Source organism: Centropristis striata, chromosome 19 (assembly GCF_030273125.1).
Source record: "Centropristis striata isolate RG_2023a ecotype Rhode Island chromosome 19, C.striata_1.0, whole genome shotgun sequence".
NCBI lineage: Eukaryota > Metazoa > Chordata > Actinopteri > Perciformes > Serranidae > Centropristis > Centropristis striata.
Genome location: NC_081535.1, coordinates 17258651 through 17274154, shown reverse-complemented (window position 1 = coordinate 17274154; position 15504 = coordinate 17258651). Strand labels below are relative to the sequence as shown.

The window sequence follows — 15504 nt, the reverse complement described above, 5'->3', positions numbered from 1 at the left end:
ATGTCTTTGGACTGCTTGAGTAAGCGGGAGGACCCGGAGGAAACCCACGCAGACACGGGAGGAACATGCAAACTCCTCACAGAAGCCGGATTTGAACCCATGTTGCTGTGAGTCCCCAATTTTTGATTGTTATTATTATTATTATTATTATTATTATTATTACTCTATTCTAAGTAGGGTGAATACTGGTAAAGTGGGACAGTTAGCTTAATCAATGTTATCTTTACTTGTAGATAGGCTACTTCCATTACTAAAAAAATCTGAGCTAATCATAGGTAAAGTTTACGATAAAAAACATTGGTTCTGACATCACTTCTGACGCAGAAAGTGTCCCACTCTACTAGTATTAACCCAAATGCAATAGGTTATGGTAAGCTTTTGGCAATCCAGGTGATGCTCGTGCTTGCAGGTGAGCCTCCAGGTGAGATTAAATAATACTCACTGTTATTATCCCCGCTGCAGCCGGTGTGTGAAGATGCGCTTCTTCACCCACATTTCTCAGGGATAACAGCAGAGGATAGGTAGCCTACTGTTGCTATGAATACAAACAAGTGCCTCCCTCGCGCTAATGTTTTTCCGTGCCTGTTGCTGAGCAACGAGGGCGTGGCCAGCTCCAGTGATTTAAGGATACCTCTCACGCGTTTTCTCAGTTCAGGCTGCCGGTCTCTGCATGGCTACAGGCGCGAGGGGTTCCCCCGTACGTTGCCGTCTCTGTCTTTGCCGTACAAAATAGCTTTAAAAAAGAAAAAAACAATCAATCCGGCTGGCTGCTTCTTCTCCTCCCCGGCGCGCCCATCATGTACTACTGCATGTACTGGAATATAGTATAACGCGCGACGCGGAGCAGAAACTTTAAACCCGGGGATTTCAGTGCAGTCTCAGCGACTAGCGGCAGAAAGGACTCCACATACAGATTCTTATTGATGAGGTGTGGACCCAGAGAAACTTTTAACAACATTGTGACTGATGCACTTAATGTGGACTATGGCAGCTGCTCCAGGATCCCTCCACAAGGATTTACCATATTTTCTGTTTAATTTCAGGCAGCCTCCAAATGACGTCGAGATGGCTTTAGGTGGGACGCTTCTGCCATCCATATCCACGTTCGCTAGCGGACCCACTGTCAAGAGTAAATCCATAGGAAGTGCCAATTTAGTAAGTAGCCTGTGGTCACTTCTTATTACATGTCAAATAACCCGAGGCATCAACGGATCTGTTAGAGAAAACATGTAACCTGTGCAGTTTATTTACACTGTAGTTGTTTTGTGTCGCTCCCATGTTTATTATAGGCAGTTAGGGCTTGACACCACGCTCTACTGGGGCGTGCACCAGTTTACACAGGCTTTCAGCGAGCATAAACGCACATGGGATACTGCACAAAAACATCCAAATGCCCACTATGATTATTATTGATTCTATTCAGAATTGGTTGTTCAGATGATTTTTTTAAAATAATTTGATGGCAGTTTGAGCTAGGTGGTACTTATATGTCACCACTAGTGCAGTTTCTTTTCAAGAGAGAATAATCTGTATTCTAGGAAGTGCTCAGTGCCAAGGACACTTGCTGCACCAGACTGAGCTCTGTAGCTTTGCTGTCAAAATAATCATCTACATTACACAGCTTGCCTCTTTTCTCCTTGAAGAATTGACTTATACTTTTATCTGATGCTTTTATATATTCAAAACAAGCACTTTCGAAGTAGGGCAGGGAAAGTGTGGTTTTCTTTGCAACTGTCTGTATTTTCTAAACAGTAACATGACACAAACAAGCTGCTTCTAGTGGTACAGTCATTAATCCCTCTGTAACTTTATTCTAGAGATGGAAGGAGGAGTTGTCCCTACTTAAGAAACCCAGCGTGCCAACCGGAAGCAGCTGCTCTGACCCAGACCATCCCACTGCCACCAGCACAACAAGCCCCAGCATGTCCAAAAAAGACACAGAGCCTGACCTGGACTTGGACTACGACTTCATTCTGTCGAATTCCATCCTGCAGCAGCAGCAGCAGCAACAGCAGCAACAGCAGCAAGAGGAAGCCATGGCATGCAGCTCTGCCCAGACCCTGTCTCCTTCCCCCAACTCTTTCTCCTCATCTTACCCCCTCCCCTCCCCTCAGAGCACTGCCAGTGAGCTCCTCTATACCATCCCAGATATCAGTGACGTCTCGCCCTCTGGAGGTTTTGTGGCAGAGCTCATGCGACCCGAATTGGACCCGGCGTACCTCCACCCCACCAGCCTCCACGGCAAATTCATAGTAAAGACAACAATGGACATGGGAGAATACAGCCAAGGCGTGACCGTGAGCAAGGCCTGCGTTTCTGCTGTGTCAGACCCAACTCCTTCACGTGCCTCACAGTCCTTTCCAAACCACAGGATAAAGCAAGAGAATCCTAGTAACTGCACCATCTCGCAGCCCATTGACCTACACCTGGCGGGGGTGAACTCCCAGGGCCGAGGGAGCCAGCAGCAGCGCCCATGCCAGTTAGAGCTACATGGCTTCCCTGGAGGAGGGAGGTCCATCACAGGCGGCAGGTTATCCTCATCCTCTTCCCTCTCCCCAGACCATCCTCTGAGCCGGGAGCACCAGATTCTGGGGCATCCCCACTCTCAGATCCCTCTACCTCCCCAGGGATACCACCATAGCTCCCCGCAGGGCTACACCTCCTACCCTCAGCCGTCCTCCCTGCAGTACCAAGGTTAGAGCATTTCTCTGTTCCTCATTATTCTACTTTTTACTTTTTCTTGTAATCCCATGTGGCTACTGAATGCAGTAAGTTAAATGTGGGAAAAACTTAACACAGAATGGATTAGACAACAGGAATATAAAGTCTGTAGAGTCTATTTAAATACATCTTATACAACCTTAAGGGCTTTAATTATACTCCAAAACCGGCAGTTCAAAAGGAGTAAAGCCTACATGGCATGGCCTTGGGCAACAAACCCTCTTTTCATCTTAAAGTTCTTTAAACAAAGCCAAAAAGGTACAAGACATTACCAGATGTTGAAAGAAATATACAGTTTAAGTTTATTTTGTTAATTTAGTTGTTTTTATAAGATTGGTGTTTATTGTCCATTGTTGTGCACTTTTTACACCATAGTAAAACTAAAGTTAAATTTTTTAAACAAGTTTTAAGAGGTATACTTTTTTGTTTTTTTTCTATTCAAGCTGATGGCAGAAAAATATGGGGCGTCCTGTATTTCCTACTGTATATCGACCTATGCATGTAAAGTTACTAAGTGCAGTCTTTACACTATGACGGGCTTTATAACCAAAGTATAACGACCTGTGACCTTATCACACTGTTATATGTGATGCATTTATACACTTAATATTTTTTCTATACATGTGGTAGCATGATGATGACCATTATCTTTCAAAACCCCCACAGAGCCCCTCATGATCTCCAGTGGCGACTGCTTGCCAGAGGAACCAAAGCCGAAACGTGGTAGGCGCTCCTGGCCCAGGAAGAGAGTTGCCACACACACGTGTGACTATGTTGGCTGTGGGAAAACGTACACAAAGAGCTCTCACCTCAAAGCGCATCACCGCACGCACACAGGTATGTTACTATATGTTAGATATTCTTTACAGTGTTTTTATCAACCATGTATATTTGGTTAAAATTAAATGCAAGTAGCATTCTATTCAAGAAGCGTTTTTTATTTTTTTGTTTACTGTTTAACAGTTGTTTTGTACTTTTTAAATTCTTCAAAGCTAATTATTATCTAAAACAAGCATGTCACAGTGAATAATCATGAATGCGGGTTAGATAAATGGGGGATGGGGAAGGGGACTTGTTTGGCAGGTGCGGTGAAACAGGTTGATACTGATCCCTGTTCAAATACAAACCCCAGGCTGATTAACTTGGCCTTTATACGCTAGCTGTAGGACAGGACGGACCTCTTTAGGTGGAGGAGGTTGGGCCAGTTTAACCACAGGGCCAGCACTAACTGCTCCATGTGTGTATTGTGTGTTTTTCATCAAAGGGGAGAAGCCTTACCACTGCGACTGGGAGGGCTGCGGTTGGAAGTTTGCACGTTCGGACGAACTCACACGCCACTACAGGAAACACACAGGCCACCGGCCATTTCAGTGTCAGAAATGTGACCGGGCCTTCTCAAGGTCAGACCACCTTGCTCTCCATATGAAGAGACACTTATGAGACTTGGCGATGGATGAAGGCTCCGTATGTTAACATATGTTAGCAAGAACTCTGAACAAACTTGTGACCTACACTTTACGAAACCATAATTTGCCTTCAAGCCGTTGTCAAGCAACAAGACAAGCTGTGGTGTTCACGGCAAAAACAGCATTACTCCCTCAAGAGCCTAGAATTTCTCTCAAGACTGATCCCGGCTTCGCACATTGTGCAGGTGACTTGAAAAGACTTCTCAGTCAGGGTTGTAAACTTTTATGAAAGGGACCAAACTGGAATTTGTCTTATTTAACCGACAAAACTTGGAGGACCAGGTGCCAACAACTTTTAACTGGAAATGTATTTTTGTCAGGGAAACCAGGAGCAACAGACAAACATCTCCAGAGGCCTTACACCAGCAACATGCCAATATAGGCTCTGTTATCAACTACACACTGTTCAAAATACTGTATTAATAAATACATCTATATTTATATACACATTCCACCTGCAATGCCATTAATTTCAGGTACAATGTTAATTTATACAGAAAGGTGCTCAGTGACTCTGAAGAAGGTTTTTTTAATTAAAGAAAAGGTACCAAAGATGAATGAAAATATACAAATGGTAAAAAAAGAACTATGAAAAAAGTGCCATATGGTTGTTTGTGTGTTTCTTGGAAACCTCTCTTCCACAATCTGACTTAAATCAGGTGAAATCTTCACTTATGAATGGTGATGGCAATCTTCAATGCACTGCAGTTGCAAAGTGCAATAATTTATATGAGACATTCATATTTTTGTATTGAATGAGTAACTCTGAACAAAGATTTTTTTGTTTATAGCCAAAATATGTAATATAATCTTGAATTTTGTACATTTGTAAATAAAAATGCTTTGTTATTGTTTTGTATTTTACACTATCATAAAATAAAATGTATTTGAAATAAGAAAACAATAAGGACTTAATGCTATTCTACCATATCAACAGCATTATCTCATTGAAAACATGATAGATTTCCCTGGTTAGTGTAATGGAGAAGCACATTTAAATGGCAGCAATATCTCACAGTTGGCTCACACATAATATCCCCCCTGATAATAGCGATATCGCCACAGGCAAACTAACACAATGTTGCCGTTAAAAAGATTTTCAAAAAAATACACTCCTACAATGTCCTGTTTCCATGGGATTCTCTTTCCACCTGTCAGTGGGAAGAATGGGGAGGACAACCGAGTTACCGGCTGACATTCAAGGGTGACACCAAATCTGACTGCCGCTCTGTGCTGGAGCTAGAGCTCTCAGGTGCACAATGTAAATAAAACCCATTAAGATGCTACAGTGAGATAATGTCTTGATATGATTATTTATCATGTGTGTAATGTATCCAGCTGCATGCAAAAGTTATGACAATACTATGAAATTACATACATGAAACCCTGCTTAGTTTCCACTTAACAAGTGAGTGACTGCCCAACACTGAAAGGAACTCCATATAAAGTTAATTTAACTTTAATTTTAATTTAACATATGCTTTTAACGTATGCGAAAATAAATGTTATTTTCCCCCATTACACCACACCATTATTTTTCTTTAGTCAATCGAGATCATGATTGAAGTTTAACAAACATTTTGATAATACGTTAAAGTAGTTTTAAATTGATTTAAACTGTGAGCGCATAATCTCCAAACGATTTGCTAGCCATTCATTTATAAAATTACATTTGTCAAGTGTGTAATCTTATTTTACATTATGACACCAACATAACACTCCGCAAAACATGTCTTAATACATGTCAAAATTCATAAAAATTACAAAAAGCGACTAAAACAAAGATTAACATTCTATAATTAGTGACAAATGCTTTTAAACATAAGAGCCTATGTTCGACGTGTACCATTTGTTCTCAAAAGGGTCACAAGATCTTAAATATGTATTCAAACTGTGTTTAAAGTCACGGTTAAAGAGGTTAAACTACTGCACTGCTGTACTTTAACTGCTTATTAATATAAAATCAGTTTATATGTTGCCACATTTATTTCCAAAGAGTAAAAAATAAAAAGCATTCACTAATTTTGTGGCATACAGGTCACACATGTTCAGGCTGGCAAATAGAGCTTACTGTTGATGGTGTTGACATGTTGTGGTCTTTGTTGCCCCCTATAGGTTTACCCGGTTTTGAGCACACTCAGGACTCTGGTCGTTCAACTTTTATTACTGAATGGAGCATTGTGGAAAATCCCTTTTAGGCCTTTAAAAATAATTCTACATTTTGTAGCTCACTATAAAACCTGAGGTAAAAGGAATATAAGGAGTGGGTTAGATGCCACGGACACAGCTCACACGAGAGTAAATTATTCTCTGTACTGTCTAGAAAGAGTAACTTATCAAACTTTTTGTGCAAGAAACTAAGTTTGTATATTATGAATTATCCTGTTGTCTGTTGCATAAAGCCAACATCCTAAAAAAAGCCAGGCTTATTTGTTAGTCTGACCCCTTCTTTTGAGTTTATTTGGTTTCATAAAGCAAATCTCACTAGTTTCTGAGCATAAATTGCCATCATAACTGAGCTTGAACTATGTTGAATTCACTTTATTGAACCAAATCCACTGGTGGGCTGAGTTACTGGACTTACTCTGGAAAAAAGGCAAAAATTGCCAATAAACTGGCTTATTTGACAATGTAATAAAGTGACTTTACACATAATTTACTACAAAAAAAATGTTAAGTGCCTAATAAGTACTTCAGTGTTCTGCAGTCACACCCCATGGAAACACAAAAGGCAATTCTCTTATTTTGAAAACTTTATTTTTCTGTAAAAATTACATATTGCAACTAAACCTTACCACATGTATGTAAATCATATACATGTTTAAATGCCTTCACATATTGTGCATTGCAGTTCGGACTACACAGCTCCTGCCTGCACTCATGTTGGTTTACATGCAGATGTTAAATAGAATAAGAACCAGTGCCATGTGTGTTTGTTGTGCACAGCTTTAATTTTCAAATCTCCTGTCAACTTAAAAAACAGAACAGTAAGAGTGCATGAATACTGTCAGATCTACCCTGAACAAATCACCTTATAATGTGACGCATACTGCAAATCATATTTATTAACCAAAGTATTAAGAAAAAACAATAGCACACAGGTGATTTCTAATGCAAAGTTATTGTTCTTTAATTGTTCCTCCATTTCGAACTGATCAAAAACAACAGCCTGTCCTTGTACACCAGCTGATAATGATCCAGTGTTATTAAGAAAAGTAAAGGTGGAAGTGGTGAATTTTTTTTTCTTTTTTTTGGAAATGTAAAAGGCTTGTTGTACACGTATATTTAGCAATCAAAAAATAGAAGGAAGAAATAAGAAAAAAAAAAAAGTCAAAATGACGATTTAGTCATCGTCAAAATTCTGTTGTAAAAGGAAGTTGGCGGCCAAGTTCTCGTTCTTCTCACAAGCGAAGTAAGCTTGTATAACGAGTCCCTCTGGAAATCCTAAAGCTTTTAGCTGCAAATAGGAGAGAGAAGAGTTGCAAATTAGCCAAACAATACTTCAATAAGCACATGATAATTAGTGCTTCATGTATTTACTACTTGAAAATGAGAGTGATGGTTTTTGATGAGTTGTGCATCATGTTAAAGCACTTCTAATACAGCTGTAGTAAAAGGAAAAGGTTAGCGACTTAGCGAATCCTCACCCTCTCAATGGCCTCTTTCTCCAGTGGCGTGACCTGGATGTAGCTCATGTGGCTGCCGCCGGATGTGTCACCTCCCATCCCGCTGGCTCCTCCTGCTCCTCCCGCTCCACCTCCACCACTTGCTGGCACTGCCTCTGGATTGGGTTCATTCAGCATCTGGATGAACTGCTCCTGGTGGCTGCTGATCTCCTACAAAGGTAAATGAACAGTTAGGATATTGTCTGTGGGGGCAAAATGAGTTTTAGTCTCTAATATAGGTCAGACTTCAAAATGCTGGATCCTACATTCCTATAATCCCACAATACAATTCAGTAGTTTGTAAAGCAAGCTTGGTCAAACTTTCAACCCCCGTGTCCTAAGTGCAATATTATTTTTTTAAAACTGGGGGAAGCTCTCTCTCAGCCACAAAGGACATTACACAACTGTTTTTGAATCCTGGGTAGTCCCTTTGTGGCATTTACAGAACTTCACATGTAAAATCAGTGGTTTGCTCCTTTTAAGTGAACTGTGACTGCAATGCTTAAACCAAGAACTAATTTAATCAGAACTGTGTCAAGGCTGCCCTACCTGCAGCAGCTCGGGGTTTTCCCTGCCGATCTCCTGCAGCAGGGCAGGAAGCAGAGCGGCATTCTGCTGGATCAGCTGTCGCATCACGTGGAACTGGGGCTGATTTCTTAGGAAACTCAGAGGGTTGCCTGAAAGGATGAAATGTTCGTCGGAAAGTTTAAGCAGTAAGAAGAGAGATAAGAGAGGATAACAACTGAAACATTTTGCTCACTATGCTGGAGTATGCAGCATAGTTTGGGCCACTTACCTCCCCCAGAGCCCGGGTTGGCGGGAAGGCTGATACCACCGGAGGACACAGCTGAAACTCCACTCACTGGAGGCACCACTGCATCAGGTCCTGTTGCTTGGCCTGAATCTCTTCCTGGAATGCCCTGAAAGAAAAAGTCATGATATACAGGAATTATTAAACAAGTTTTAGTTTGTCTGGGGACATGTGGGTGGGGAGGAGGGAGTGCAGCTTTATTTAAGGTGCATAGAATCATTGAATGGCATTGTAACCAAGCGTCCTGGGTTTGCCTGACTTTACAAACTTAATAAATGGGTCCAAAATGATCAATTTAAGCATTGTGACTGATAAGATTCTGGTGGTATATGATAAAACAAAAACATTGTGAGCTGTCAGCTACAAGCATGGAATCGTTATGATGGCTGTGGTGCATATCCTGACCTGTTTCAGAGAGACAAGAACGCCTATTTAACAGTTTCTAAATGTGAATCCTGACGCTAACTTGAAAGGTTCAAATGGCAGAAAAAAGCATTGTCTGCTCACCCTTTTCTCTGTCAGAAACCGTATCTGATTCTAAGCAAAACTTTTCAAGCCACAAAGAATATCCAATGCTACATGTAGAAGACACAGAGTCTACAATTGCCCCAAACCACACAGAGGTATAACCTGTCCTGGCTTATGTATCAATCCAGTAATATGCTCAAAGACACATTTGCTATGTCCACAAATTAAAAACTGTTCTCACCGTGAGCAGGTACTCCACAGCTCTGTCTGGGTTGTTGAAGCTCGCTCTCAGAGCTGCCACCACCTGCTCCCTCTCATATCCCATGAGCATCATTTCGTTCACCATGGCGTCGTAGGATGGGCCCGTTACTGAAGGGGGATGGGGACAGACGGACGGACACACACAGACACACACACACACACACATACACATCAGTGGTGGGACTAAAGAGCTTTGTAGTCAGTCAAAGCATTTGTTTTGTCCAGAACAATGATTGGTCATTTCTTGAATTTAAGTCCAATCACTTTTAAATGTTTATAACCCAATATTTGCTAATTAATGTCAAGTTGTTTTAGTATTGAGCATAAAAAATGTGCATTAGTCATTTACTTTAAAACGTGTCAAACTGTCAAGGCCACCAGAGTGGAAGACATTAACATTTTTAAATTTGAAGAAAACTACTTATCTTTAAACATTAATTCATGTGGCACTTAAATTAAATGACATAAAATATCAGCATGCTGTCAAACAGAAAACATGCTGTTTATGTTTTAAGTTTACAAAAACAAAAATTAATATAATTTTTGTACTAAATTGAATACTGACAGCATAATAAGCAGTTGAGCTTTAACTTTAATGTTTTTAGGAGTAAGCAAACATAAAGTTCGATTTCTCTACAGTGTCCCATAAAAATAAACAATCTGCCCCAAATGCTGAAAATCACATTGATGATTACACAACATAATTAAGACCTACAGGATTTACTCTGAGCAAAGCTAAGCGTTTGTGGCCATGGGGAACTTTGGTATTATTTTTTGGTCGAGCCACAATATTTGGCTGTTTATTGATTAAAATACTAATCTAATATGGATATCTATAGGAAATAAGGTGGACCAGTAGCCTTGATTGACATGTGGGCCCACAGATTTATTACATACAAGATAATCCTTTAAGGCATTGAGGCAAAAAGTAATTTTTTCCGAACAAATGGTGTGGTATTTGTGACAAAGTTCTTATAATTAAGATTACTTTATTAATCCCACAATGGAGAAATTCAACCTCTGCATTTAACCCATCCTTTTTTACACACAAGTGAACACACCCACACACATTACATTTCCGTCAGATCTACCACTGACTAAAAGCTGTACACTAATGACAGACTAATCGTGTTCACAAATGCAGCCTTACCTAGATTTGAAACTGCCTCATCAATCAGGTTTGTGTTTGTTGAAGCCTCAGAGCTCCTGCAAGAGACAACAGACCTTGGGTGAGGCGCGATCTGCATGTCACTTCTCAAAAGAAGACGCATTGAAACCAGATAGATAGTTCAAAGACAAACATCTACCCATCTTTACCCGACAGGGGTGGAAGCTGGTTCAGCAGTGGAAGACTCTTTCTCCTCAGGTTTTTCATCTGTAGAGGCACGCTCTGATGAGGTTTCAGAGCTGGACGATGAGGCAGGAGGTGCTGCGGGAGCTGCAGTGCTGGAAGCTGAAGTGGCGGGGGAAGGCTGCGGAGTGGCTGAGGCCGTTTTAGGCTGTGAGATAATTTTTAAATGAAAAATATTACTTTTTTATTTCTGACCAAAATTACAAACTCAAGATGTTAAAAAAAAAGTAGTCCACAAACCAATGAGTGACATCAGAGCGGATATGTCCTTCTTTCATACGATCTATAGACCCCTTATCAGAACATGTCACTCTATTGTAACACATGATTGCGCATGCACGTCCGTCTTCATTTTTATACATATACATATACATTATTCTTTTATACTTGCTGAGTGACAAGTTGTTATAATAGAGACAGTTTTGTTATAGGTGGTCTGTTGTTTTTTTTCCAACCGGCAATCAATAATTGGTCTACACATCAAAATTGATTTTACTTTGCAATGTCTTTGATAAACTAAATTATACTAATAATGACCATTACTTCCATGATATAGCTTTCTTCGATATATTCTAATTAGAAATTTTATTTTACTCCTGATTTGCCTTGCTTAAATAATGTTTTTAATATTGTGCATCAACAGATACAAATCCCTCTGATCTCTCTATCCAGCATGGAAAAAAAAAATCAAGCAATCAAATTACATTAAATACAACAATATGAGTTAAATATGCTAGGAACAAGACTAACTCGTCTTTTTGGGAACAAGTTCACTGCAGTGTGTAGGAATATATATAGAAGTAAACCAGAGCCAGGCAGTGAGGACACTGACCCCACTCCAAGTCAGCAGACGTGATCACATTGTGAGCCAGCCGGTTTAGTGCCCCATAAGAGGCTGTTCAACAGCTCCCACAGACAGACACAAGTGGTTGATGGTTGAATGTGAAGGTTACAAAATGTAATCACAGTTCAGTGTTTGCTCATATTTATAACATTCAAGGGCTTGCTGCTCTACAAAAACCATCATGAAATCTGTTCGATAAAACCAAACCTACCATTTACCGAAGCGATTTCTAATTTACAAACCTTTGTCACCATGACAACCACAAAGTTCTTCTCATTGATTTTGTATTCTTTGAGGGCTGTGTCATCGCTGAGGACTTTACCTGTAAAAAAACAAAAAACAGGGAAATGAGTCACAATGCTATTGGCTTTACCGTGGACTCTGAAACAACATGCAGGGATGTTACAATAGATAACATCATATTTTATCATTGAATAGAGTTGAGAAATAACCTGCCTGTCACCACAACTGGTTCTTTTTGTTAGATTGTTTTTAATGGATTATATGTCTGACAAGTCACTTTAAGTACGCCACACACACACACACACCCCTCAGTCTAAAATGCTACAATATGCTGATTCATGAACAGTGAATGTATTCCGCCTCCCTTTGCATTTGACATGTTTGATTCATTTGAAACACAAAGTACAGAAGTGTATTTGGGAATTTTTGAGTTTGACATAATCTTTATAACTACCTGGTTTACCCCGTGTTGCATAATGTTTATCTCTTTTGAAAGACAGATTACCGCGGCTCTTGTTTAAACAGCGAGTCATGAAACACTTGCTCAACCAAACTATATCCTTTGCAGTAATCTTGCAAACATTTTTATTTGTCCAAAACACTGACATGTTCTTTGGCAGCAGGGTTCTTGCTGTAAGTGTTGCACCACTGGCAGGAGGAGATTATAACGGTTTGAGAAAACCAGCCTTTGCTGTAGCTTTATCTGCTAAACAGACACTGCAAGATAAATTCATGTAAACCTCTCAATGCAAAAGTAGAACAAATCCAGTGCTTTCAGCAGCATGACAATGCACTGGTTATAATATATGTAGAAACAGATCTTTATTTATAATTGCATAATTTACAACAAATCAAAATTTGGCATTACTTGATTGATAGGTTATCAAAGAGTTGGGCAATTTCTGTCTCACTGAAGGACATTTAAAGGCTAATTCCTTGTGAACAAATGCAGTCAACAACAACTTGCAACAACATGCCACACTGAGTCAGTTTTCATTTTTAGTAATACAAATGCTTATGTTAAAATTATTACAGAATACCATTAAAGGAAAGCTGTAATACACTCAATATAGTCCCACTTCAGGCTTCAAGAGCACTGTGAATCAAATCTACAAGCTTGGAAGATCCATGTTAGCTTTCATGATACATTTCGGTCCCCTATGATTGTACACAACATAAAATCTAGATAAAAATGTGGATCCCAGTACGCATCACACTGGAAGGAGAGAATTAACTTTAATCCCAAAAAGGATAAACAAGGTGCTTCAGTGAGAAACTCATATCAAGAAATGTGAGGATTTAATAAGGGTCAAAACATACCAGCATATATCAGCTTCAGTCCAGCAACTGAAAAATGGTCCTTTCCTTTCTCCTCTTCAATCCTCTCTTTTAAAGTCTTAACCTGTGAATAAAATCATGACACTTTCCTTGATCCATGTAGTATAATGCAATACAATAACATAAAATGAATCATTTCAATGAACCTTAACCATAGCACGAGTTAGAAAATAAAGTCCAAAGTGTGCTTCATAAAACAGGAGTTGTATACACCGTCAGCTTAAAGCGAACTACCTCAGAAACAATGTTAAACAATCAATTCAAAATTACAGACAGATAGCATAACAACGTTTTGTATCCAAAAAGCGTAGTTTTCTTGGGGACATAAAAAAAACTATGTTACCTATGGTGGCTTCGTGTTCAACGTTTACGCATCGTCACACTGTTAAAATAATTGTCTAAGTCATTTTTTGTCAAAATTGTTTTTTTTGCCTAAATCATCTCCTCATGACGCCGGCCACCTATGGTAAATTCGCCTACATCCTCAGTGGATCATATCATGAGATTTTACCCCTTTAAGATCATCACTTCTTCGACAATTTGCCACATTCATAGGCATCAGATAAGAACCCAGCAAAGAAGAGCTAGAGGGAGATTGTTTAGTTTATCAGTGTTTTATTGTTGACATTAATATTGGTAACACTTTACTCTAAGGTGTCTACATAAGAGTGACATGAGCGTGTCATAAACATGACATGAGATGTGTCATGAACATTAATGACACTTTGAAGTAACATTAATGCTCATGATACTTGTCATGTCATGTTTCTGACAGGCTTGTGTGACTCTTATGTAGACACCTTCAAAATAAAGTGTTACCATATCTTGCTTAAGTCACAAAGGCATGTTCAAAAAATTGCCTAAGTCATTTATTTCTCTTAAGTTACATAATTTACACACAGTGTTATCCTTTTTGAGTGAAATGATCAATAAATGCCATATGTTACACTTTTGGTGAAGTTTTTCGTGTTTCCTGCAAAACTTGAAAAAAAGAGTTAGGCGATTATTATAACAGGATGACGATATGCAAACTCATCGAAAGCAGTCGTTTACGGTAAAAGATGCCTTCCGTAAGCGGCATGTAAAGTTTTATTAAAATGTACAGTAGACCTTAGGCTTTCGTAATCAAAGATAATGTCAAATTAGATTTTTTTTCCACCAAGTGCTGTTTTATACCAACTAACGTTACTTCAAATGTGTACTGATGCGAACTTTAACGCCATAGTCAAACGCTATAATTAACTTTACGTTAATTAACCGCATATGTCATCAATGTTGTGCTAAATTTAGGTTTATTCCACAAAAACTGTGCCAATTTGTCATAATTTAGTGGTTCACAAGCACTAAACGCTAGTCGTCAGCCCCCCCCCCCCCCCAATCTGGAACGACAAGTGGGCCACGGCTAAATGCTGACAATACAAACTACTTTCTGACCAGTATATAATGAATTACACAAATTTGTCTCAAGACCCGCATTAAACACAATTTATATTAACCAGAACAGTTGCTAAATCTATATTATATCTTTCGTGTTTACGCATACCTATCTATTGATCGTCTTATTTGAAATGGTCAAAAACTAAAGTCCTCCGTTCCAGGACATACCCTACTCCCACTCCACCCCCTTCACAAATGCATGGTTTCAAATCTCACCGTCTCCTCTTCATCGATGTCGATTTTGAACGTCTGCTGTTGTAAGGTTTTCAGAGTTATCTGCATTTTGTCGACAGAGTTTTAATCCCCAGGCCTAGTTTAAACGTTGTAGATCCAACTTGCAAGAATCTTATGTGTTTTTGTTGGCTCATTACAAACTGTCAGCCGCCATGACTATTCGCCTTTCTTCTTCTATGTGAGGCATTTACGCTACAGCGCCCCTACTGGTTAGCCTTGGTAGTGTAGCCAAAATAGACAATTTTACCGTTCTGCTTCATGTCACTTCAATAACGTCACACTGTTAAAATAAAAATAATATAAAAATATTTTTTTTGTCAAAATTGTTTTTTTTGTTTGTTGCCTAAATCATCTCCTCATGACGCCGGCCACCTATGGTAAAATCGCCTACATCCTCAGTTGATCAGATCATGAGATTTTACCCCTTTAAGATCATCACTTCTTTGACAGTTTGCCACATTCATAGGCATCAGATAAGAACCCAGCAAAGAAGAGCTAGAGGGAGATTGTTAAATTATCAGTTTAGTTTATCAGTGTTTTATTGTTGACACTAATATTGGTAACACTTTACTCTAAGGTGTCTACATAAGAGTGACATGAGCGTGTCATAAACATGACATGAGATGTGTCATGAACATTAATGACACTTTGAAGTAACATTAATG

The 15504-nt window shown here is 39.3% G+C and overlaps 2 protein-coding genes across 3 annotated transcripts; one reads left to right on the top strand and one right to left on the bottom strand.

Moving 5' to 3' along the window:
- klf4 (Kruppel like factor 4) lies at positions 1-5503 on the top strand. Of its 2 annotated transcripts, none has more exons than XM_059358701.1 (5): positions 1-107; positions 1044-1155; positions 1818-2694; positions 3388-3558; positions 3986-5503. In XM_059358701.1, exons 1-5 carry the CDS (start codon positions 1-3, stop codon positions 4159-4161), a joined length of 1443 nt encoding a protein of 480 aa, XP_059214684.1. In that variant the 3' UTR covers positions 4162-5503. The 2 variants fall into 2 exon arrangements, with proteins under 2 accessions (XP_059214684.1, XP_059214685.1); XM_059358702.1 differs by lacking the exon at positions 1-107 and adding an exon at positions 663-928.
- A 1616-nt stretch (positions 5504-7119) lies between these two features.
- rad23b (RAD23 homolog B, nucleotide excision repair protein) lies at positions 7120-15023 on the bottom strand. Its single transcript, XM_059358474.1, has 10 exons — positions 14822-15023; positions 13151-13232; positions 11830-11909; positions 10710-10891; positions 10543-10598; positions 9373-9500; positions 8649-8772; positions 8402-8529; positions 7835-8023; positions 7120-7644 (listed from the first exon to the last, which is right to left on the bottom strand). The coding sequence occupies exons 1-10, from the start codon at positions 14885-14887 to the stop codon at positions 7531-7533; spliced, it is 1149 nt and encodes a 382-aa protein (XP_059214457.1). The 5' UTR covers positions 14888-15023; the 3' UTR covers positions 7120-7530.
- Between the last annotated feature and the right edge of the window lie 481 nt (positions 15024-15504).